Source organism: Schistocerca serialis, chromosome 6 (genome assembly GCF_023864345.2).
Source record: "Schistocerca serialis cubense isolate TAMUIC-IGC-003099 chromosome 6, iqSchSeri2.2, whole genome shotgun sequence".
NCBI classification, from domain to species: Eukaryota; Metazoa; Arthropoda; class Insecta; order Orthoptera; family Acrididae; genus Schistocerca; species Schistocerca serialis.
The window spans coordinates 649,231,339-649,254,459 of record NC_064643.1 but is presented as its reverse complement, the minus strand read 5'-3'; the positions used below and the strand labels follow the sequence as shown (position 1 = coordinate 649,254,459).

At 46.4% G+C, this 23,121-nt stretch overlaps 1 protein-coding gene and 1 non-coding gene across 3 annotated transcripts in view; one reads left to right on the top strand and one right to left on the bottom strand.

The window, feature by feature from the left end:
• The window catches only part of LOC126484574 (leucine--tRNA ligase, mitochondrial), a 146,326-nt gene extending 123,223 nt beyond the window's left edge, over nucleotides 1-23,103 (bottom strand). Inside the window, exons 1-2 of one of the 2 annotated variants that reach the window (XM_050108134.1) lie at nucleotides 22,786-23,103; nucleotides 15,169-15,381 (exon numbers count right to left, since the gene is read on the bottom strand). In XM_050108134.1, coding sequence (XP_049964091.1) covers nucleotides 15,169-15,381; nucleotides 22,786-22,896 — 324 coding nt within the window. In that variant the 5' untranslated portion in view covers nucleotides 22,897-23,103. Of the gene's footprint in view, nucleotides 1-15,168; nucleotides 15,382-16,112; nucleotides 16,700-22,785 lie in introns of those variants that run through there. The other variant, XM_050108135.1, reaches the window with a different exon arrangement.
• On the top strand, nucleotides 19,926-20,000 carry Trnas-cga (transfer RNA serine (anticodon CGA)). Its single transcript has one exon. It is a non-coding gene; the product is annotated as a tRNA-Ser (tRNA).
• Nucleotides 23,104-23,121: the final 18 nt, after the last annotated feature.

Sequence of the window (23,121 nt, the reverse complement as noted above, 5' to 3'; positions counted from 1 at the left end):
GGAGAGGGATGCTCAGTGCAAAATCCTGTGAGATGCCATTGTCTCGGATATGGTGGGAACTGTGTGAACACTGACTCTACCTCTGGAGGTGTGGAGTGACAATAAGTTCTGTATTAAAATAGGGGGTGGGCCCCACAGACTGCACTTGTGTAATGTAATGACGACGTGGTGTCGCCTAGTGGTGTCATAGGCATTCATCAGGTCAGAAAAGATGTCAATAAGTTGATGACGGCAAGAAAAGGCCACTCAGATCGCAGACTCCAGGTATACCAAGTTGTGAATGGTGGAGTGTTCGTGGCAACAACTGCTCTTGGACAGAGCCAGAAGGCTCGACACTAAAGGAGCTGAGCCAACACAACTGCCAGCTCACAATATGTTTGAGCAACTTGCACGCAACTGCCGTCACTTCAGATGCAGTTGAAGATGACAAGGATGTGGCATTGGTAATCTGCTTAATCTTTTGGTGATGGATGCAGTCTGGCCCAGAGGTTGTGTCAGGACAATGCGCAAGGGCACTAAGAAATTCCCAATCACTGAATGGAACATTATATGACTGAGGGTGGCGTGTAGCAGAAGACAGGTGTTGTCATTCCACCTGCTGTTTTAGGGAACAAAAGGCAGGGTGGTAATTCTGAGACGCAGAGGTTCAAGCATAATGCTCAGCAAAATGCTCTGTGATTGTTTCTGGTTGGTATATACAGCTCCATGTGTGGAAATCCCAGGTATACCTCCAGGGTTCTGATATCTGTAAAGTCGTCTGGTCTTAGTCCAAACATGGGAAGGAGATGTTTGTGTTCCAGTGGTGGATATGTACCATTTCCCCCACATTCCTGCTTCTGTGTTTTAATTAGTTGACAGACCCAGGAACAGTGCTGTTTGAAGGCAATGAGGTGCTCCATCGATGCGTGCCGATTATGACACTGGAGTGCCTACCTACGATCTTTAATGGCCACAGTGATTTCCAGTGACCACCAAGACACTGTCTTCTGCCGGCGGCAACCTGAAGAACAAGGGATTGCCAATTCAGCTGCAGAAACAATGGTTGGTTGGTTTGGGGGATTAAAGGGACCAGACTGCCATGGTCATCGGTCCCTTTTTCCAAAGACAAAGAACACCCACAGAGAATAAAAACAAGGAACAGAAGATACCACAGACGATACAGAACAAGGGATACTGAGACAAAGACAAGACAAAACAAACTAAAACCACACAGAGTGTGACGGTGGTTGGCCGACCATAGACATAAAAAAGGAAAGGCCAGCCACTTAGAAACACATTAAAAAATCAGTGTAAAACCATAGGCCAAAGGCCAGAATCAACACAAAACAATAAAATACAACAGAAACACTCAGAGTAAATGATAAAATCCCCCTGCCCGAATAAAACGTAAAACTAAGTCAGCCATAGTGGAGTCGTCTGTTAAAAGGGCAGGGAGCGTAGCAGGCAGCGCAAATGTCTGCCTGACCACTGCTAAAAGGGGGCAGGCCAGCAACATGTGGGCCACTGTCAAAGCTGCCCCACAGCGACATAGAGGAGGGTCCTCCCGGCGCAGTAAATAACTGTGTGTCAGCCGGGAGTGGCCAATGCGGAGCCGGCAAAGAACTACTGAGTCCCTGCGAGTGGCTCGCAGGGATGACCGCCACACAGCCGTCGTCTCCTTGACAGCACGGAGTTTATTGCGCATTGGCAGTTCGCGCCATTCATCGTCCCATAGCGCCAAGATTTTGCGGCGGAAGACTGCCCGCAAATCAGTATCTGGGAGGCCAACGTCCAGAGATGGCTTACTGGTGGCCTCTTTCGCCAGGCGGTCAACATGTTCGTTACCCGGGATACCGACATGACCGGGGGTCCACACAAAGACCACAGAGCGGCCGCAACAGGCGAGAGTATGCAGAGACTCGTGGATAGCCATCACCAAACGAGAACGAGGGAAACACTGGTCGAGAGCTCGTAAACCGCTCAGGGAATCGCTACAGATAACGAAGGACTCACCTGAGCAGGAGCGGATATACTCTAGGGCACGAAAGATGGCGACCAGTTCAGCAGTGTAAACGCTGCAGCCATCCGGCAAGGAACGTTGTTCGGAAAGGTCCCCTAGAGTGAGCGCATATCCGACACGACCAGCAACCATCGAACCGTCAGTGTAAACAACACCAGAGCCCTGATACGTGGCCAGGATGGAATAAAAGCGGCGGCGGAAGGCCTCTTGAGGGACTGAGTCCTTAGGGCCCTGTGCAAAGTCGAACCGAAGGCTAGGGCGACGAACACACCATGGGGGTGTATGCAAAGTAGCCCGGAAAGGAGGTGGAACAGTGAAACCCTGGAGCCCAGAGAGAAGCTCCTTGACGCGGACCGCTATTGTACAACCAGACCGGGGCCGACGTTCTGGCATATGGACGACCGACCGCGGGAACAGGAGACGATAGTTTGGATGCCCGGGCGAGCTTAGAACATGGGCAGCATAAGCGGCCAGCAAACGTTGGCGTCGGAACCGCAGTGGAGGTACACCTGCCTCCACTAGTACGCTGTCCACAGGGCTGGTGCGGAAAGCACCAGTGGCAAGGCGTATCCCGCTGTGGAGAATCGGGTCCAGCACCCGTAACGCAGATGGGGATGCTGAGCCATAAGCCAGGCTCCCATAATCCAGACGGGACTGAATTAACGCCTGGTAGAGCCGCAACAGTGTAGAGCGGTCGTCGCCCCAGTGGGTGTTGCTCAAGCATCTCAGAGCGTTTAGATGCCGCCAACACGTCTGTTTCAGCTGCCGGATATGAGGCAGCCAAGTCAACCGGGCATCGAAAACCACCCCCAAAAACCTGTGGGTCTCCACCACAGCAAGGAGTTCGTCGGCAAGATAAAGCCGCGGCTCAGGATGGACTGTTCGGCACCGGCAGAAATGCATAACGCAGGTCTTGGCTGCCGAAAACTGAAACCCATGCGCTACAGCCCAAGACTGCGCCTTACGGATAGCGCCCTGTAGCTGACGTTCAACAGCTGTAATGCCAGTAGAGCTGTAATAAAGGCAGAAGTCGTCAGCATACAGGGAAGCGGAGACAGAATTTCCCACGGCCGCAGCAAGCCCGTTAATGGCTATTAAAAACAGACAGACACTTAAAACAGAGCCCTGTGGCACACCGTTCTCCTGGACGTGGGAGGAACTATACGAGGCCGCGACTTGCACGCGGAAGGTACGACACGACAGAAAATTGCGGATAAAAATCGGCAGAGGACCCCGAAGACCCCATCCATGAAGCGTAGAAAGAATGTGATGACGCCACGTCGTATCGTACGCCTTCCGCATGTCGAAAAAGACAGCGACCAGGTGCTGACGGCGGGAAAAGGCAGTACGGATGGCCGACTCCAGGCTCACCAGATTGTCGGCGGCGGAGCGGCCTTTACGGAACCCACCCTGAGATGGAGCCAGAAGGCCCCGAGACTCCAGTACCCAATGCAAGCGCCGGCTCACCATCCGTTCAAGCAACTTGCAAAGAACGTTGGTGAGGCTAATGGGACGGTAGCTGTCCACCTCCAGAGGGTTCTTTCCAGGTTTCAAGACGGGGATGACAATGCCTTCCCGCCATTGCGACGGAAACTCCCCCTCGACCCAAAGACGGTTGTAAAGATCGAGAAGGCGCCGCTGGCAGTCCACTGAAAGGTGTTTCAGCATCTGACAGTGGATGCCATCTGGCCCAGGAGCGGTATCAGGGCAAGCAGCGAGGGCACTGCGAAATTCCCACTCACTAAATGGAGCATTGTAAGATTCTGGGTGGTTGGTGTGAAACGAAAGGCTCCGACGTTCCATCCGCTCTTTAATGGAGCGGAAGGCCTGGGGGTAATTCGCAGAAGCGGAACTCATAGCAAAATGCTCTGCTAAGCGATTGGCAATGACGTCGGAGTCAGTACAAACTGCTCCATTCAGTGAGAGCGCAGGGACGCTGGCAGGTGGCCGATAGCCGTAGACGCGTCGAATCTTGGCCCAGACCTGCGAGGGAGTGACATGGAGGCCAATGGTGGACACATACCGCTCCCAGCACTCCTTCTTGCCTTGGCGGATAAGGAGGCGGGCCCGCGCACGCAGCCGTTTGAAGGCGATAAGGTGGTCGAGGGAGGGGTGTCGCTTGTGACGCTGGAGCGCCCGCCGGCGATCTTTAATCGCTTCAGCGATCTCAGGCGACCACCAAGGCACAGCCTTCCGCCGAGGGGACCCACAGGAATGGGGAATGGCAGATTCGGCGGCAGTAACGATGCCGGTGGTGACCGATTGAACCACCGCATCAATGTCATCGGTAGAGAGAGGCTCAAAAGCGGCAGTGGAGGAGAACAAGTCCCAGTCAGCCTTATTCATAGCCCATCTGCTAGGGCGCCCAGAAGAGTGGCGCTGTGGTAGTGACAAAAAGATCGGAAAATGGTCACTACCACACAGGTCGTCATGCACACTCCATTGGACAGACGGTAAGAGGCTATGGCTACAGATTGAAAGGTCAATGGCGGAGTAGGTGCCATGCGCCACACTGAAGTGTGTGAAGGCACCATCATTTAACAGCGAGAGATCGAGCTGCGACAATAAATGCTCAACGATGGCGCCTCGACCTGTTGCCACTGACCCACCCCACAGAGGGTTATGAGCGTTGAAGTCGCCCAATAGCAAGAAAGGTGGCGGCAATTGGGCGACCAGTGCAGCCAGGACATGCTGCGAGACATCACCATCCAGTGGAATGTAAAGACTGCAGACGGTAACAGCCTGTGGCGTCCACACGCGTACAGCGACAGCCTCTAAAGGCGTCTGGAGAGGGACAGACTCGCTGTGCAGAGTGTGAAGGACATATATGCAGACGCCACCAGACACCCTTTCATAAGCTGCTCGGTTCTTGTAATAACCCCGATAGCCACGGAGGGCGGGGGTTCGCATCGCTGGAAACCAAGTTTCCTGGAGAGCAATGCAGAAGAAAGGGCGAAGGCTGAGAAGTTGGCGGAGCTCAGCTAAATGGTGGAAAAAACCGCCGCAGTTCCACTGGAGGATGGTATTGTCCATGGCTGAGAAAGGCGTGAAAGGACTGGGAAGGCAATTGACGCCGCTTGTTCACTCACTGCCACCGATTCAGTACCCGTACGAGAGGCATCCATGGCGTCTGAGGGACCAGCGAGATCAAGGTCCTCAGCGGACGCTAGAATCTCGACTTCATCCTCAGACGCAGAGCGCGAAAGGTGCGGTGGGGTTGGTGCCACCGCAAGTTCTTTAGCCTTAGAGGTCTTTCTCTTGGACTTCTCTCGCTGAACCTTGGGTTTCACCGGCTGGGAAGGCTTCACCGATTCAGTCTCCGGGACAGAGGAGGATCGTGTAGCCCTACGCCCAGCTGCTGGTGAGGACTTATGCCACTGGTGGCCGTCATCCTTCCCGCTGGTGGAACCCTGGGAAGGGAGGGTCCCAAGGGAACTCTTACGGGCGAGAGTAGCCGAAGAAGTTAGACGCTTCTCCGGCTGAGAAGCGGGGACGGACGTCCCCGACGGGTGGGAGGAGGTTGCTCCTGAGGTAGGTGGTGCAGGAGCAACCGGTTGGGGAGAGCCCCCCCACGGGCAAGGGGGCAGAAGGAGTCGTACTGCTTATCGAGCTGGCTGGAAGTTTCGAAACTGATGGAGCTAGCACAGTTGTTGTAGCAGCTGCATACGAAGATGTCATTCTCACAGGATGGAGTCTGTCATATTTCCGTTTGGCCTCAGTATAGGTCAGCCGGTCCAGGGTCTTATATTCCATGATTTTGCGCTCTTTCTGAAAGACTTTGCAGTCAGGCGAGCAAGGTGAATGGTGCTCCCCGCAGTTGACGCAGATGGGAGGCGGGGCATATGGAGTATCGGGATGAGACGGGCGTCCGCAATCGCGACATGTGAGGCTGGAAGTGCAGCGGGAAGACATATGGCCGAACTTCCAGCACTTGAAGCACCGCATCGGGAGAGGGATATAGGGCTTGACGTCACATCGGTAGACCATCACCTTGACCTTTTCCGGTAACGTATCACCCTCGAAGGCCAAGATGAAGGCACCGGTAGCAACCTGATTGTCCCTCGGACCCCGATGAACGCGCCGGACGAAATGAACACCTCTACGTTCTAAGTTGGCGCGCAGCTCGTCATCAGACTGCAAAAGGAGATCCCTATGGAAAATAACACCCTGGACCATATTTAAACTCTTATGTGGCATAATAGAAACGTTAACATCCCCCAACTTGTCACAAGCAAGTAACCTGCGGGACTGGGCGGAGGATGCCGTTTGTATCAGTACTGACCCAGAGCGCATTTTAGACAAGCCCTCCACCTCCCCAAACTTGTCCTCTAAATGCTCGACGAAGAACTGAGGCTTTGTGGAGAGAAAAGACTCCCCATCAGCTCGCGTGCAAACTAAGAATCGGGGCGAATAACTGTTAACTCCATCCTGCGACTTACGCTCTTCCCACGGCGTGGCCAGGGAAGGGAACGTTTTCGGATCGTACTTCTGAGCATTAAATTGAGCCCGAGAACGCTTAGAGACTGCTGGCGGCTGGCCGCCAGCGAGAGATGATGTACCACGCTTCATTGCGGGTCATCCGCCCTGATGCCACCTACTCCGACCAAGGGCCCTCCCCACGGGCGCCACCCAGCCACAGCAATAGCCACCTGGCAGGATGGCCATTGCCGGGAGTCCTGATGCCCCAGGGAGATGGGCATCTACTCCTTGGCATATGTGGGGAGTGAACGGCGCAGGCATCAGTAGAGCGATCCCTGTGTTGTCAGGGGGCTACAACCAAGAGGGTACATGGCGGCCCCACCACAACGGACTGGCTACCGTGCTGGATGTTAGGTGACATGTGGTCCATGGGCGTCGTCAGTGCAGAAAATGGCCCTGCACAGTGCTTGGCAGAAAGTGCACGCAGGGGCGCATCGATGCCCAAGAGATGGAGAGCGGGCAAGACTGCAATGCAACGACGAATAAGATGGCGAAAGTTCTCAACACAACACGGACACAATGCACCAAGTAAGGCGCCCTTCCCCAATCGGCTCGCTCTTCGGAAAAATTTTGAGATATGGAGGTCAAACCCGACAGGGGACCATCACATAAGGCCAAAACGTTTGAGACTCCTTTCAGTCGCCTCTTACGACAGGCAGGAATACCACGGGCCTATTCTAACCCCCGAACCCGCAGGGGGGAAACAATGGTTGTAGTTACATTTTGGATCACCACATCAGTGTTGCCATGAAACAGAGATCCAATAGCGGTGGCAGAGGCAAAAGCATCCCAGTTAGCCCTGGTAAGAGTTCACCTGGGCAAGCATCCAGGTGAGACACACCGGAAGAGGGAACGGAAGAGTGAAAAGTGGCCACAAGTGGGAAAGGAATGGGCAGAAGGTGGTCACTGCCATGCAAGTCGTCATGAGCTCTCCAGTGTATAAATGGTAGAAGGCTAGGACTGCAAATTGAGACATCAATGGTCAAATATGTACCCTGTGCAACACTGAAATGAATATGGGCACCTATATTTAGGAGGCAAAGGTTGGGTTGAGTTAGTGGATTCTTGACATTTTTACCATGGCCAGTAATCTCGGTTCCACCCCAAAAAGAGTTATAGATGTTGAAATCACCTAAAAGTAGAAAAGGAGGGTAGACGTTGCAAATGGTAATTTTCCGTGCTGTCCTCACCCTGACAGCCACAGTTTCTAAAGTTGTATGAAGGGACACAGCTACACTCCAGACAGAGGTCAAGGACATATACACATACTCTACATGACAGTCACTATGATTTTTGTAACACCTCCAATAGCCACAAAGAGCGGCACTCTGCATTGCTGGAAACAGGTTTCCTGAAGGGCAGCGCAGAAATCAGGTGTAATGCTCAAGAGTTGTAATGCTCAGCTAGGTGGGGGAAAAAACCACCACATTTCCACTTGAGGATGACGCTTTCTTGAACCAAGGAGACAGTTTACACTTCAGGTCATCTGTGGCCACCAGTTGAGTGCTTGTATCCATTACCATTAATTCTGAGGCGTCGGTGAGATTGAGGTCCTTGTGGGATGCTAGAATCTCCACCTCATCCTCACACGCGGAACCTGTAGGTGGGGACCACCAGAGTCTCTCATTTCTTAACAGTCTTCTTCTTCATCTGCTTGCTCTTTTGCTGTTCTTTATGGGCTCGCTGGGAGGGCTTCTCTGAAGTGGATTCAGAAACAGATGAAGAGTGTGAAGCCCTTTGAGCAGCAACTTGTGGCGCCTTCAGCCACTGGCTGGTGTCCACTTTGGAATTGATGGAGACCTTGGAATGTAAAGTCCCAAGGAACCCCGTCCATGCGAGAGGAGTTGGAAAGGCTGTTTCTTCTCTGGCAGGTGGGGGGGGGACCGATGTCATCGGGATTTGGGGGGGGGGGGGGGGGGGGAGGGGGCGGCAGTGGCACTGCCCCCACAGAAGGTGTTTCGGGAGCAATGGAAGAAGAAATGCCTCCAACCACCAAATGGGGGTGGGGTGGGGGTGTAGTTGGACAGCCCTGAGGGTCCACTGTAGGAGGCATAGATGAAGGGTCTACAGTCGCCAGTGAGGACGACATCACTGTAGCTGCAACATAGGACAATATCAATCGAATGGGGTTCAACTGGTCATATTTCTTTTTAACCTTTTGGTAAGTCAGCCTGTCGAGGGCCTTGTATTCCATAATTTTCCTCTCCTTTTGAAGAACCATACAGCCTGGTGAGCAGTGGGAGTGATGCTCTCCACAGTTGACACAGGTTGGAGGAGTGGCACATGGAAGTATTCAGATGTGATGTATGCCTGCAATCTCTGCATGTGGCACCGGAATTGCACCGGAAAAACATGTGCCTGAATTTCCAGCACTTGAAGCGCCACATTGAGGGAGGGATGTATGGTTTGACATCACTATACCATCACCTTGACTTTTTCAGGTAACAAATCACCCTCAAAGGCCAAGATGGCGGCACCAATAGCAGTCCTACTTTTGGTCCCCTATAGATGTGCTGGACCAAGTGAACAGCCCATCATTCTAAATTGGTGCGTAACTCATCATCGGACTGCAATAGGAGGTCTTGATGAAAAATAATGCCCTGAACCATGTTTGGGCTTTTATGGGGAGTGACTGAAATGGAAATATCACCAGCTGGGGGTGCTGTCTTAATCACAACTGATGCATATCTCATTTCGGACAGTGCCACCACTTTCCCAAACTTATCCTCTAGGTTTTCAACAAAAAATAGAGGCTTTGTAGCCAGAAAGGAGTCCCTGTTGGTTCTCCTGCAAACTAAGTATGAAGGCGAATATGGCTCTCTTGTTTCTGTAGCCCTATGTGCCCTGGTAGCTAGGGATGGGAATTATTTGAAGTCATACTTTTTGATGCTGAAATCTAGCCTTCCTTTCTTAGAGACTTCTGGGGCCATTCAGCTACCAGCAAAAGATGACTTGGTCTGCTTTATTGTGAGTCATTCACCCTGGTGCCACCCACTCCGCCACTCCGACCAGGAGCTCTCCTCAAGGGTGCCACCCAGCCACAGCAATGGCCACCTGGCAGAATGGCTGTTGCCAGGAGTCCCAAAGCCTCAGGCATCTACTCCTTGGGATCTGTTAGGATTTTGCAGCTCAGGCATCAGCAGTGAAATCCCTGTGTTGCCAGGGGGCTACAAACAAGATGGTACATGACCCCCGCCCCCCAAGAGATGATGTGCTGGAAGTTGGGTGCAAAATGATCCAGTATTATCGTGGGTGCACCCCATAAGACATCCTTGCCCAAAAGGCTGGATGACAGGTGTAATTACATTTCCATTACAATAATTGGTGCAGAAGGTCTCAGCTTAGAACCGATATATAATGCATCACATAAGGCGTCCTTCCCCAAATGGCCCGCACTTCTGTAGCATTTGAAAGGTGGGGATCCAACCCTAAAAGGGGACCATAATACTTAAGGCCAAAAAGTAGGAGACTCCTTTCAGTAACTCTTACGACAGGCAGGAATACCTTGGGCCTGTTCTAGCCCCCAAAGCAGCAGGGGGTACAGTGACATTTGCATGTGACATCTGCTCCCTGTTAAACACGCGATTCCAACTTAGCAAGGACACAATTGTGACCACACCACTATTTTCATACGAGGTTGGGCGACACCACATCTCGGTTGCCAGGTGAAACATTTACTTAGAGAAACTTTTGGTAATGACCAATTCACCCTTAGGCAATTTGAAGATGTGTGCGCCCTACCAGATCCCCCGACATAAATTCTGGTTTTAATGATACCTGTTGAAGCACAACATATGGCACCATGTTGCTCTGGTTACACTAGACCTGTCGCAAGCAACTGGCGACCATGTCGTGTTACAGATGCTGAATACTGCCGAGCTAGGAGACCATATTAAAAAAACGTCGTAACAACTGATCATATTCTAATTAACATGCCAGAACCACCGTTATCATGTGTCTGTCTGTTGTCCTGCTTTTCCTACATCCACACCACATTCTGATTGCTTACAGCACCATATTTTCGGCTGGTAGCAGAAAGTGGAACTATAATTTTTTCAGCATAGTTCATGAGCACACTGATTTATGAACATACCTATGAGGTTTCAGCATACTACGATGTATACAGCCCACAATGAAGCACTTCTAACACCTTCAGCCTAATTAGAACCATATGGTATAACGTATGTAATGGGGTACATGCTGTTACTTAGGTGATAAAATGTATAAATACCAATGTATAGAGTAATATACGAAATAAAATTGATATAAAGCTATTTACAATGCTTTGCTTAAGTACAACCACATCACACCTCTCTCAATCCTCTGCTTCCTCTCATCCATATGGTTTTATGTTAATGGAAGTTACCGAATTAAAAGGGATTTCTTGTTCTTGCAAAAAGTTCACGGCATTGAATTACCAAAGTGTTGGCTCCAGTAACTTGGTAGCAGAAGCTCTGCATGTCATTACACTTTTAATCCTTTTTCAGTTCTTTCCAGTGAGTCATCCACAATGAATTGAACTTCTTTACTAACTGAATATACACTTGTTTGATTCTACACACCACAAGGTTGACAAACCCTATTTACTGCCAATAATTCTAAAACGAACACGTGTTCCACTAATTTTTAAGCCACTTCCACAATTCAATTTATGCTATAGTACAAATTGCAGAAAATAAACAGTTTATCATATGAGACTGAGTGACAGACAAACAAATACAATATTAGCCCGAGAATATATGGTTCAGTATTCTGTGCAATAAAAATCTAAGTTCAGTAGATCGTTCAATATATTGCATGACCTCCTATTTTATCCATAGACAGTCAATAATATTGCACAGTATGGAATGCTGTGTAATATTAAGGATAGTGTGGGGTCTTCTTAAAAATAACATATGAATTTCACATCATCTCCAATGCTTGTTGACAGGTAAGCAGTATGCTTTGATGTATAGAATTACAATTGTTGTTGTTGTTGTTGTTGTGGTCTTCAGTCCTGAGACTGGTTTGATGCAGCTCTCCATGCTACTCTATCCTGTGTAAGCTTCTTCATCTCCCAGTACCTACTGCAGCCTACATCCTTCTGAATCTGCTTAGTGTATTCATCTCTTGGTCTCCCTCTACGATTTTCACCCTCCACACTGCCCTCCAATGCTAAATCTGTGATCCCCTGATGCCTCAGAACATATCTTACCAACCGATCCCTTCTTCTAGTCAAGCTGTGCCACAAACTCCTCTTCTCCCCAATTCTATTCAATATCTCCTCATTAGTTATGTGATCTACCCATCTAATCTTCAGCATTCACCTGTAGCACCACAATTCAAAAGCTTCTATTCTCTTCTTGTCCAAACTATTTATCGTCCATGTTTCACTTCCATACATGGCTACACTCCATACAAATACTTTCAGAAACGACTTCCTGACACTTAAATCTATACTCGATGTTAACAAATTTCTCTTCTTCAGAAACGCTTTCTTGCCATTGCCAGTCTACATTTTATATCCTCTCTACTTCGACCACCATCAGTTATTTTGCTCCCCAAATAGCAAAACTCCTTTACTACTTTAAGAGTCTCATTTCCTAATCTAATTCCCTCAGCATCACCTGACTTAATTCGACTACATTCCATTATCCTCGTTTTGCTTTTGTTGATGTTCATATTATATCCTCCTTTCAAGCCACTGTCCATTCCATTCAACTGCTCTTCCAAGTCCTTTGCTGTCTCTGACAGAATTACAATGTCATCGGCAAACCTCAAAGTTTTTATTTCTTCTCCATGGATTTTAATACCTACACCAAATTTTTCTTTTGTTTCCTTTACTGCTTGCCCAATATACAGATTGAATAACATTGGGGAGAGGCTACGACCCTGCCTCACACCCTTCCCAACCACTGCTTCCCTTTCATACCCCTCGACTCATAACTGCCATCTGGTTTCTGTACAAATTGTAAATAGCCTTTCGCTCCCTGTATTTTACCCCTGCCTTCTCTAAGTCTACAAATGCTAGAAACGTAGGTTTGCCTTTCCTGAATCTTTCTTCTAAGATAAGCCGTAAGGTCAGTATTGCCTCACGTGTTCCAACATTTCTACGGAATCCAATCTGATCTTCCCCGAGGTCGGCTTCTACCAGTTTTTCCATTCGTCAGTAAAGAATTCGCGTTAGTACTTGCAGCTGGGACTTATTAAACTGATAATTCGGTAATTTTCGCATCTGTCAACACCTGCTTTCTTACAATTAACATTTATAATAAGTAGGCTAGTGTATAGCACAATCCCCTCACCTGTAATATCACAAACATGTCGTTAGTAAGTTGGTCAAAAACTTACATGATATACTTCATAACAACAACAATACTTTATATTATCAGATATAATGCAAAAAATAATCTATACTAATATGTAAAGGGGAAATGATGTTAGCAAAGAACTTATAAAGTTCTTGATCAATTCACTTCAAATTTTTACATGATTCTCTAGTAAACATTTGGACAGACATAGTCTATATATCTTTTTAAAAACAACATAGAGGTTTTCTTTCAAAAATGGTAGTGACAAAGAAAATGCTATGCTGTGAAGATGTGCCGCTTCGTTTTTTCTCGCAATAGGTTTCAGCTACAATTGCTGGATATTTAAACCATCAACAAATTGTTTCTTTCAATACATAATTTTAAACAAAAATGGTATACACAGCAATGTGCTATTTTGTTTTCTTCCTCACAGCCAGTTTTAACAGAAAACCGGTATTTTGGAAAGTTGTCTTTTTAGCTTATCAACTTATTAGAATACTACTTTGCAATCTGATGAATCATCGAAAATTTTGTAGTGCTATCTGTTTGCAGATTAAAACTATGTGAAATAATGTCATTGAAGCTTCTATCCTCATAGATCCAGGAGCTGTAGATATCTTTCTCATACCAATGATCATAACTGATTTACCCATTCAATTTAAGCAAATAAAGGTTTCCTTTGCAGGAACAATAAAAAAAGAGTAAAGTCAGACATTCAAATACATTGAAAGTGGTTTGTGATCAGATTGTTTGTGCATGATCAATTTCACAAACAGGTAGTTCAGAAAAACCTGTTCATACTCTTACCACACAGTATCCAAAACTATTGTACATTCTGAAGTTTTGTAATTGCATTGTGTTCAAAAAGTTTAAAAAAACCTTAAAAAACATTAAAAGCCAAAAACAGGAATGAAGAATTTTCTAATAACTTACGGGTACAACAGCCAGATAATATTTGCAGCGAGCCCTGATATTTCGGCGGGAGTACATCCCACCATTTTCAAGGCACAAACTGCAATGGAAAGGCAAAGGCAATGTACAGGCAAATTAAAAATCTCCATTCTTGGAGTAATTCAGCAAAGATAAAACACACACACACACACACACACACACACACACACACACACACACACACACACACACTAGTGCCACCAAAGATGACCAAAGTCTGAGGTATCGATTGTCTTTGAAAGGCAGAGTGAACATGCGTTGCACTATTGACCAACTGTACATCAGGTGATTGATGATAATATTGAGTTGACACCTAAGTCTTATGAAGGAAGCACTTCCAACAATATCAGTTGTATTTTACAGAAATACGATGTGAAGTGCGTTTTCTGACCTCCATCTAAAATTAGAGTGCTTTTGGGTTCTGTAAAGGATGAGCTCGGTTTGCGTAAGGCAGGTGTATATCACATTCCTTATAGCTGTGGCATGGCATATATTGGTCAGACTATCAGGACCATGTAGGACCAATGTACTGAGCATAAATGGCACACATGATTACAGCAGCCAAGTAGATCTGCTACTGCCTAACACTGTTTGGATACTGGTCACCCTATGTTATATAACAATACCAAGATATTGGCATGCACGTCCAGCTATTGGGACAGTGTTATTAAGGAAGCTGCTGAGATTAAATTAGTGAGCAACCTTGTAAACAGGAATGGAAGTTTTTGTTTAAACTCTGCTTGGAATCCTGCTCTCTCCCTTGTCAAGAAAACAGATGGACAGAGTAACTGCTAGTTTGTAGTCTTTCACTATGGTCATCTTTGGTGGCACTAGGGTTCAGCGTGTGTGTGCGTGTGTGTGTGTGTGTGTGTGTGTGTGTGTGTGTGTGTGTGTGTGTCATCTTTGCTGAATTACTCTAAGAACAGAGGTTTTAAATTTGCCTGTACATCGCCTTTCTGTTGCAGTTCGTGCCTTGAAAATGGAGGAGTCACTGTAAATATTACCTGGCTGAATTCACCTAAGTTGTTTGAAAATTGTATACGCCAGGAGAAACTCAGGTCTCACAAAAATGAAGAAGTCTTTTTCACTCACATACTGCAACATTTATTATAATTTGAATCCAATAGCTCCAAAATGGGCCAAAATTTGAGTCCTGATACAATTCCTGCTGATAACCCAGATTAGGATGAATATCCAATTTCCGTACATATTTAGCATGAGTAGTGCATTGCTGGGTTTACCAGTATTGATTATCATGTGAAGTCCAAGTGGAGAGGATAGGTTATTCCACTTAACATACTGACTACAAAGTTTCTGCTGAATGCCACAAAGACATTAAAACATACCAGAGTAAACATCTGAAACTGGCTGCAATGACCCTGCATTGTTACATATACTCCTTCTACTTAAGAACAACTTCAGTGTACAACGATAAAAATATTGACTCACATTTTTTCCATTCATCATGTGAAACCGTGCCATTGCATCACTTATTGCATAGACACGCACATGGCCCATATGTAATTTTCCAGAAGGATATGGTATCATAGAAAGTACATAACATTTTGGTTTATCACTATTTTCATCAAATACAGGGTTCTTCAATTTATCCTTCCAGTATTCCTCAATGCTATGTTTTATGTCAATGCTGAGGTCTTCATTCTGCAGCATAAATGAGAAAGATAACAGATTAGTAATAAGTTTTATTTCAGAAAATCATGACACTTGGCTGCATTAGAACAATTTATTAATTCACTACTGGTTTCGGTCAATGGCACAAGAAAGTGGCTACTGCAAGTCACATATCTATCATGCTAACCCAGACAATCATATTAACTGTCTGTTTCATGAGTAATAATATCGATGAACAATGATTTTCATACATCAGCAACCTTCCTAATGTACACACAACGGAAAACTGGCCATATGTAGTCAGGCTCTTTGAATCTACAAGTGCTTAGGCTTCTCATCCCATCTCCTGACTATACCTGGCCAATTTCCTGTTATGTGTGCATGATGAAGGTTGCTGATGTATGAAAAGTATTGTTCTACATTATTACTCATGAAACTGACAGTTAATACGACTGTACAGTTCAGCATGATTGACAGGCGACTTCTGGTAGCCAATTTCTCGTGCCAGATGATGGTCAGTGACCAAAACCGGTAGCGAATTAACAAATTGTTGTAATGGAGCCAAGCTTCACGAATTTCCTGAAACATATATCTAGTGCTGACAGCTGCCTAAAGAAAACATTTGAAGTTTTCTTTTCTGTAATGAGTAACAAACAATGTGTGAAGTACAAGAAGCTCAAAATACTTCTATCAGAATTGAACAATGGAAAATTGAAGACTGAATGAGGACAATATTATGAAAACAGTAGACTGCTACTCACCATATAGCAGAGATATTGAGTCACAGAAAGACTGTTAGAAAAGTAAGCTCTTGGCCAAATGTCTTCTCCCAAATTAGAACACATACACCTGTATCTGTGCAAACACAACTCTCTCTCTTCCCCCTCTTCTAGAGGGAGAAATAAACCACCACCACCACCCTCGTTGAGCGAGGGAGGGAGGGAGGGAAAAATGGTCCCAGTTTTCTTGCATATGTTACTAAAGAAACCAGGATGACAACCTCAGTCCTATTATAGGAATATGTTAATCGAGCCTCCTGCTTCCTCGGCGTTAAATGATTCATTTTGATAAGAGAGAAGATTTTGTCGGGGAGGGGGAGAGGCAGACTCTACACTGATGATAACTGCAGAGAAAAAGTGTAACAGCTCTTGTTTGAAGGACACAATAACTATAACTTGATATCAATCACCTGAAGTAGCTCACACTGCAATACAGGGAGGAAGCAACTACAGAATCACTTAGTCAGTTAGGTTATACACCTTCAGCAGATGACATATAAGCCTTTTCATCATAGAGAATGATAATTTAGAGCCCTAGACAATACAATTATTAGTGCCCTTACCTAACAAATTGAGATAAATGTGATTACAAAACACAAATACTGCAACATGAAACACAAATACAGTGTAAAATAGAATAAGCAAATGTACAACTGCAAGTTCTCAACTCTGTCTCCCATTCATATCAAATATATCATTTTAATATTTTGAATATAATCTTCATGATAATTTACTTTTAGAAGAAAATCAAACACTATTTAAATAAGGCGCAGAGCAATGCCTTTGCTACTGTTCCTTTCAAGAGAATCAGGCTATTGGTGGTGGGTTGCTACCACTTGAAACTACACTCCAGAGGAGTGAGATGCTTCATAAATTGCATAAGACACCTTTAAGTGGCTGGTGAGCATCCTCTTTAACGATTCTACCCACACAAATAATTAGGGTTACACCGCAATGTGTACCTGATCTTTCACTGGCTTCAGGGTACAAATTATTTTGGTCCCCCTTGAGGAGTCATGATATTGGTTGGTTTAATAACTAAAAGAACCTAACTACAAGGTAATCAGTCCATCCTACCTGGAGCAGGCAATTCAACAAAGCAACATACCTAAGAAGGACCTAGTGTGCAAAATCCATGCAAAGAAAACATCAACATCTACCAAATGTCAACATAACCAAGAGAAAGGGGGGAAAGGAAGAAAGGCAGGCAAGGTGCATTGTCCAGAGAGCAACTGGAGGTCCCCAAAGGCAGTAAGTGCAATGGGGAACATATTCCGTTCCCCCCCCCCCCCCCCCCCCCCCCCCCCCCCCCCGGCCTCTTACCAGACACAACCCACCCAACACTACCCAGAAAAGAATGACACAGACAGGATGAGAGAGGCACAGGGAAGCAGTGGAAAAACACTAAGTCAAACAGAACATGCGAGAAGGGTGATGACGAACAAAAGAGTGGGTAGGGCAAGGTCTGGGACAGACCACCAAACCGAGACAGCCTTGTCAGGGCGAAGGAAGCAACAGAGTCTCCTGCCAACCCATCAAAGAGCCAACAAGGCTGACGTGACTTCCCTACGAGAGATTGGTAAAAACCCCTTTCATGAATAAATTGTAAAACAAGCTCAGCTACTGAGGCATTATCCACTAACAGCAGGGCTAGATAGTCAGGAAGATTGAGTGTCCGTCGCAGGGCAGCTAGATTAGGGCAGTCCCACAAAATGTGTCATTTGGAGGACGATCAAGAGCATCAATGCCTCTAGCACTTTGAATTTCTTACACATCAATAGGAGTGATATTGCAGTAAAGAATCAACAACCTGATGACAATTTCAGAAGCTTTCAAGAGACCCTAAAATATGAGTCAGACAGCGTTCTACATTCCAGTTCATAGATACATTTCTTGAAAGTCTATCTTCACATCACCGAAGACAAAAAATCCACCTTTATTATTTCCACTGATCTAGTTTTTTCAGACTTTAGCTGTGCAGCCTCATCTTCACATCTCACCGTCAAACAGGCACCACAATGACAGTGGTGCAGATCCTTGTAACAAAGGAGATAACCAAGAGTCAGCCTAGTATGACCAATGCAGAGCTGGCAAAGGACGATGGAGTCCTTGTGAGAGGCGCGCATGGAGGACCTCCACAAATCTCTGGTCTCCTTAATTGGCCACAATTTGTTCAGCAAGGTCATAGTCTGCCACACTGCAATCCAAATCCTTAGAATCTGATGGCATAACACCAATCAAAGGACCGAATCTGCCAATTTGGCCAGTGTGTCAGTGAGTTCATTCTCTGGGTTCCCAACATGACCCAGGATCCAAGCAAAGGGTATAGTGTGTCCACACTGTTCGAGGGCAAGAGGGGAATCCCAGATCGTCAGGACCATGGGATGGTGAGGGTAACAGAGGTCAAGTGCTTGCAAACTGCTCACAGAGTCACTACTGATGAGGAAGGACTCACCAGTGCAGGAACAGATATACTCAAGAGCACGAGAGATGGCTACCAGCTTCAAAGTAAAATCACTGCAACTCTCCAGCAAGGAGCAGAGTTCATTGCATCTTGCATGAATATAAGTGAAGCCAGCATGACAGGAAACCACTGAGCCATAAGTATATACTACTTCTAAACCCCCAAATGCATTGAGAACGGGGAAGAGTTGGTAACGGAGGGCCTTACGATGAGATAAGGCTTTTGGACTTGTGATAGGTCAAGACAGAGCTGTGGACAAGGGATGCGCCATGGAGGTGTACGTGAGCAGGCCCATAGAAGAGGTGATAAAAGTGGAAAGCTGTAGTTCAGAAAAGAGGAATTACATGTGGATGGCAATCATAAACACAGACGTGGGCTACCACTGTGGGAGGTGGATCTCCATATCTAGAAAGTGGAGCAGCGTATGCATAGGACATAAAGGATAATCTATTGATGGTTCAGAACCTGCAATGTTGACATCTGCCTCCCCAAGGAAACCGATCACAAGGCTAGTCCAAAGGGCACCAGTTGCCAGTCATACACCACAATAATGTATTGGTTCCAGAACCTGTAACATCAAAGGCGATACCGAGCCACATTCGAGACACCTGTAGCCTAAATCGGCTGGACCAAGTAACTTGCAGAGGACATTGGTTAAACTGGCTGGAGGATAACTGTTCAGTTGAGGAGGCAGTTTGTATGATTTAAAAACTGTAATAATGATACTTTCTTGCCACTGGGAAGGGAATTCCCCTTGCTCCAGAGGTGGTTAAAAAGGGCAAGTATATGATGGTGGCTAGCCACCAATAAGTGCTGAAGCATTTGGTTGAGCACTCAGCCTGGTCCAGGAGCATGGTGGGGCAAAATGCAAGGGCACTTGTGAATTCGCACTCACTACACATGCAGCGGGGAATGGGGGAACAAAACAGAAAGGAAGTCTTGCTGGTAGATCAAAACTATGTGCCGGACCGAGACTCGAACTCAGGACCTTTGCCTTTTGTGGGCAAGTGCTCTACCAACTGAGCTACCCGAGCACGACTCATGCCCCGTCCTCACAGCTTTACTTCTGCCAGTATCTCGTCTCGTACCTTCCAAACTTTACAGAAGCTCTCCTGCGAACCTTGCAGAACTAGCACTCCTGAAAGAATGCTAGTTCTGCAAGGTTCGCAGGAGAGCTTCTGTAAAGTTTGGAAGGTAGGAGATGAGATACTGGCAGAAGTAAAGCTGCGAGTGCTAGTTCTGCAAGGTTCGCAGGAGAGCTTCTGTAAAGTTTGGAAGGTAGGAGATGAGATATTGGCAGAAGTAAAGCTGCGAGGACGGGGCGTGAGTCGTGCTCGGGTAGCTCAGTTGGTAGAGCACTTGCCCGCGAAAGGCAAAGGTCCCGAGTTCGAGTCTCGGTCCGGCACACAGTTTTGATCTTCCAGGAAGTTTCATATCAGCGCACACTCCGCTGCAGAGTGAAAATCTCATTCTAGAAAGGAAGTCATTCCACACAGAGTTTGATAAGACAGAATATAGGTGGATAGTGAACAGACACTACGACCTGGGCAAAATGCTCAGCGATAGAGCTCACACTGGTGAGGGTAACACCATTCAGGGAAATGCCCAGGACACCTATAGGAGGACAATGGCCAAAATTGCACCTGATCTTTGCCCATACCTGCGAAAAGGGAGTGTGCAGCCCTATGGCAGCAACATATCATTCTCAACAATCTGTTTCTGATGTTTAAGAAGATAGTAGGCCCAGTGACAAAGGCATTTAAATACCAGGAGGTGGTATAGGGATGGATGCCAGTGGTAACACTGAAGAGCACTGTGGTGGTCTTTAATAACCCCAACAATTTCAGGGGTCCACTAATGGACAGTCTTCCACTGGGGAGAACCTGAGAAAGAAGGAATCGCCGAAGCTGCTGCCGAAAGGATGGCATTGCTCAAACTCTGTACAAACTCATCAATGTCACTGTGTGTAGGAGCAGTTACTATGACAGCCGAGGAAAAGGCATCTCAATCCACATTAGTTAAAGCACATCTGGGAAGGTGTCCAGATGAGTGATTCTGGAGAAAAGATACGACGATAACAAAATGATCGCTGTTGCACAAATTGTCATGAACCCCCCATTGAATTGAGGGGAGGAATCAAGGGCTACAGATGGAAAGATCAGTGGACAAGAAAGTGTCATTTGCCACACTAAAGTGAGTAGGGGCACCAGTGTTGAGGAAGCAAAGATCAAAGTCTGCCAGCATGTCTTCAACAACCCTGCCCTGGTCAGTGGTAACAGAACCACCACACAGAGGGTTATGGGCATTATAATCCCAGGGAGAACAAAGGGTGAAGGGAGCTGTAGAAGGGTGGCAAGAAGGGTAGGAGGGTTAGTCTCTGGGGAAGATAAAGATCACTCATCTGTACCACAGAGTCTAAATGGATCCAGAGCACCACTGCTCCAGTGCAGTACGAGGAGGAACCCAGGATCTAACAATGTCCATGTGGACCAATGTACAGACAGAAATAGCAACTCACCAATGGCCAATCCGGTTCTGGCAAAAAGCTTAAAAACATGAAGGGCCAACAATTGAGTATGCAGAAAATGTGATTTCTACAATATAAAACAAGCTGCATAGTAGAAACAAAGAAGAGACTGCAATTCTAGAAGGTGACAATAGTAACCAGTACAGTTCCATTGGAGGAGAGTAGTACAAGAGGCTTGATGGACATCAACTAGTCCATAATCAGCCATTGTGCAGAGTCAGTGTCCATCACCAGTAAGGATGGGGTTACATCCATGAATGTAAGATCAGATCCTGATGGAGAGGGGGGGATGACAACCCCTGGGATGTTGGGGGGGGGGGGGGGGGCCCTTGTGCTGAGACTTACGCACCATCGTCGTCATAATACTCTCTTTCGGAAGGTGAGAGGAGGTGTAATCGAGAAGACAGCAAATTGCAACAGGAATTGAAAGAGAATGAGCAGCCTTGAGGACCACAGAGCACTGGTCCTCAAAGTAACAGGTTTCTTGTCCCAGAGATGCTGGGCAGGGAGCCTGATACCCACCAGGTGCCAGAGAAGAGGGTTTCTTCCACGGCCAAGGAGAACGATTCCATCATTTGCCGTATGCAGTTTTGAGAAATGTATGTCCTGTGGGGATTTGAACTAGCATATTTCCCAATAAAAGGTGTGTCTTAATGCTACACCAGCTTGCTCTGCAATTTCTCAGAAAAAAATGATTAGATAGCACAAAAACTTTATGAACCAGTTAACATGTTTGATTACCCTCTAAACAAATATGACATTAAACTGGTGATGCTGGATGCATTTCCCTTGTAACCTCTGGATCATATACGAAAAACAACCTATAGATTCTAAATCAGTACAAGGAGTAATCAAACAAAAGGTGTTGAAAGATGGAAAGAAAAAGAAATCTGTATTTGGTGCCCTAATGTTTCATAATGACAGCTCCACAGGGGACGCACATTTTTGTTCTGCAAAGAAAATTTTGCCATGCATACAATACAAAGTGTGCTCTCTTTGTTTTATGGAGACCATCACGTTTACAGGAATATTTTATTTTAATCAGTGGAAACACTGGCCTACTAGTATCTAACACAGACACTGAAATGAAATGTCGTGTGACGAGGGCCTCCCGTCGGGTAGACCGTTCGCCTGGTGCAAGTCTTTCGATTTGACGCCACTTCGGCGACTTGCGCGTCGATTGGGATGAAATGATGATGATTAAGACAACACAACACCCAGTCCCTGAGCGGAGAAAATCTCCGACCCAGCCGGGAATCGAACCCGGGCCCTTTGGATTGACAGTCTGTCGCGCTGACCACTCAGCTACCGGGGGCGGACCCTGAAGCATTATCCTAAAACAACACGTCTGGGAAATCAAATTTGGCGTTTATTTTTATTGCTTCATTACAGTTCAAATCTTATTTTGTATCCAATCTGTCGCTCGTTAAGAGTTGAATGCTATATTTTTGGGGAAAAAACTCAAACTGGAAGTCAACTGGGGGGGGGGGGGGGGGGGGGGTAAGTAGTTAACTGCGATGCAGCAAGAAGCAGATTATTTCTCCGAAATTTATCGACCTATAATTTCAAAACGTTGCTGGAAACGCTACAAATTTCCTAAATTCATCCATAATGTAACTCCTGATTCTCAAAACGGGGTGTCTCTCTTTTATACTTTTACTTACCCATCTCCTAATTCCACTAGATATACACCTGCTGTTCTTCCCATACTTTGAAAGTTTCTCGAGAAGACAACTTGAAAAAGCTTTCGAAATACTCGCCGGCACAGGTACCATTCTGAAGTTTTGTTTTCTTACGAGTTTTTGAATAACACAGCCTAGCGTTATATTTTAAATGTTGTACTACAAACATCTGTCATATGTGTGATGGCACATTGTGGCGTCTTGAGTCTTTCGGTCTATTTCTTCTTTTCATTTGCTACTGCTTCATCCCAACACTCCCTTACCCCTAATGTTTTGTAAACTATTAGGAAGCACCTGGTTCGCCAAAGATCCTGTTGA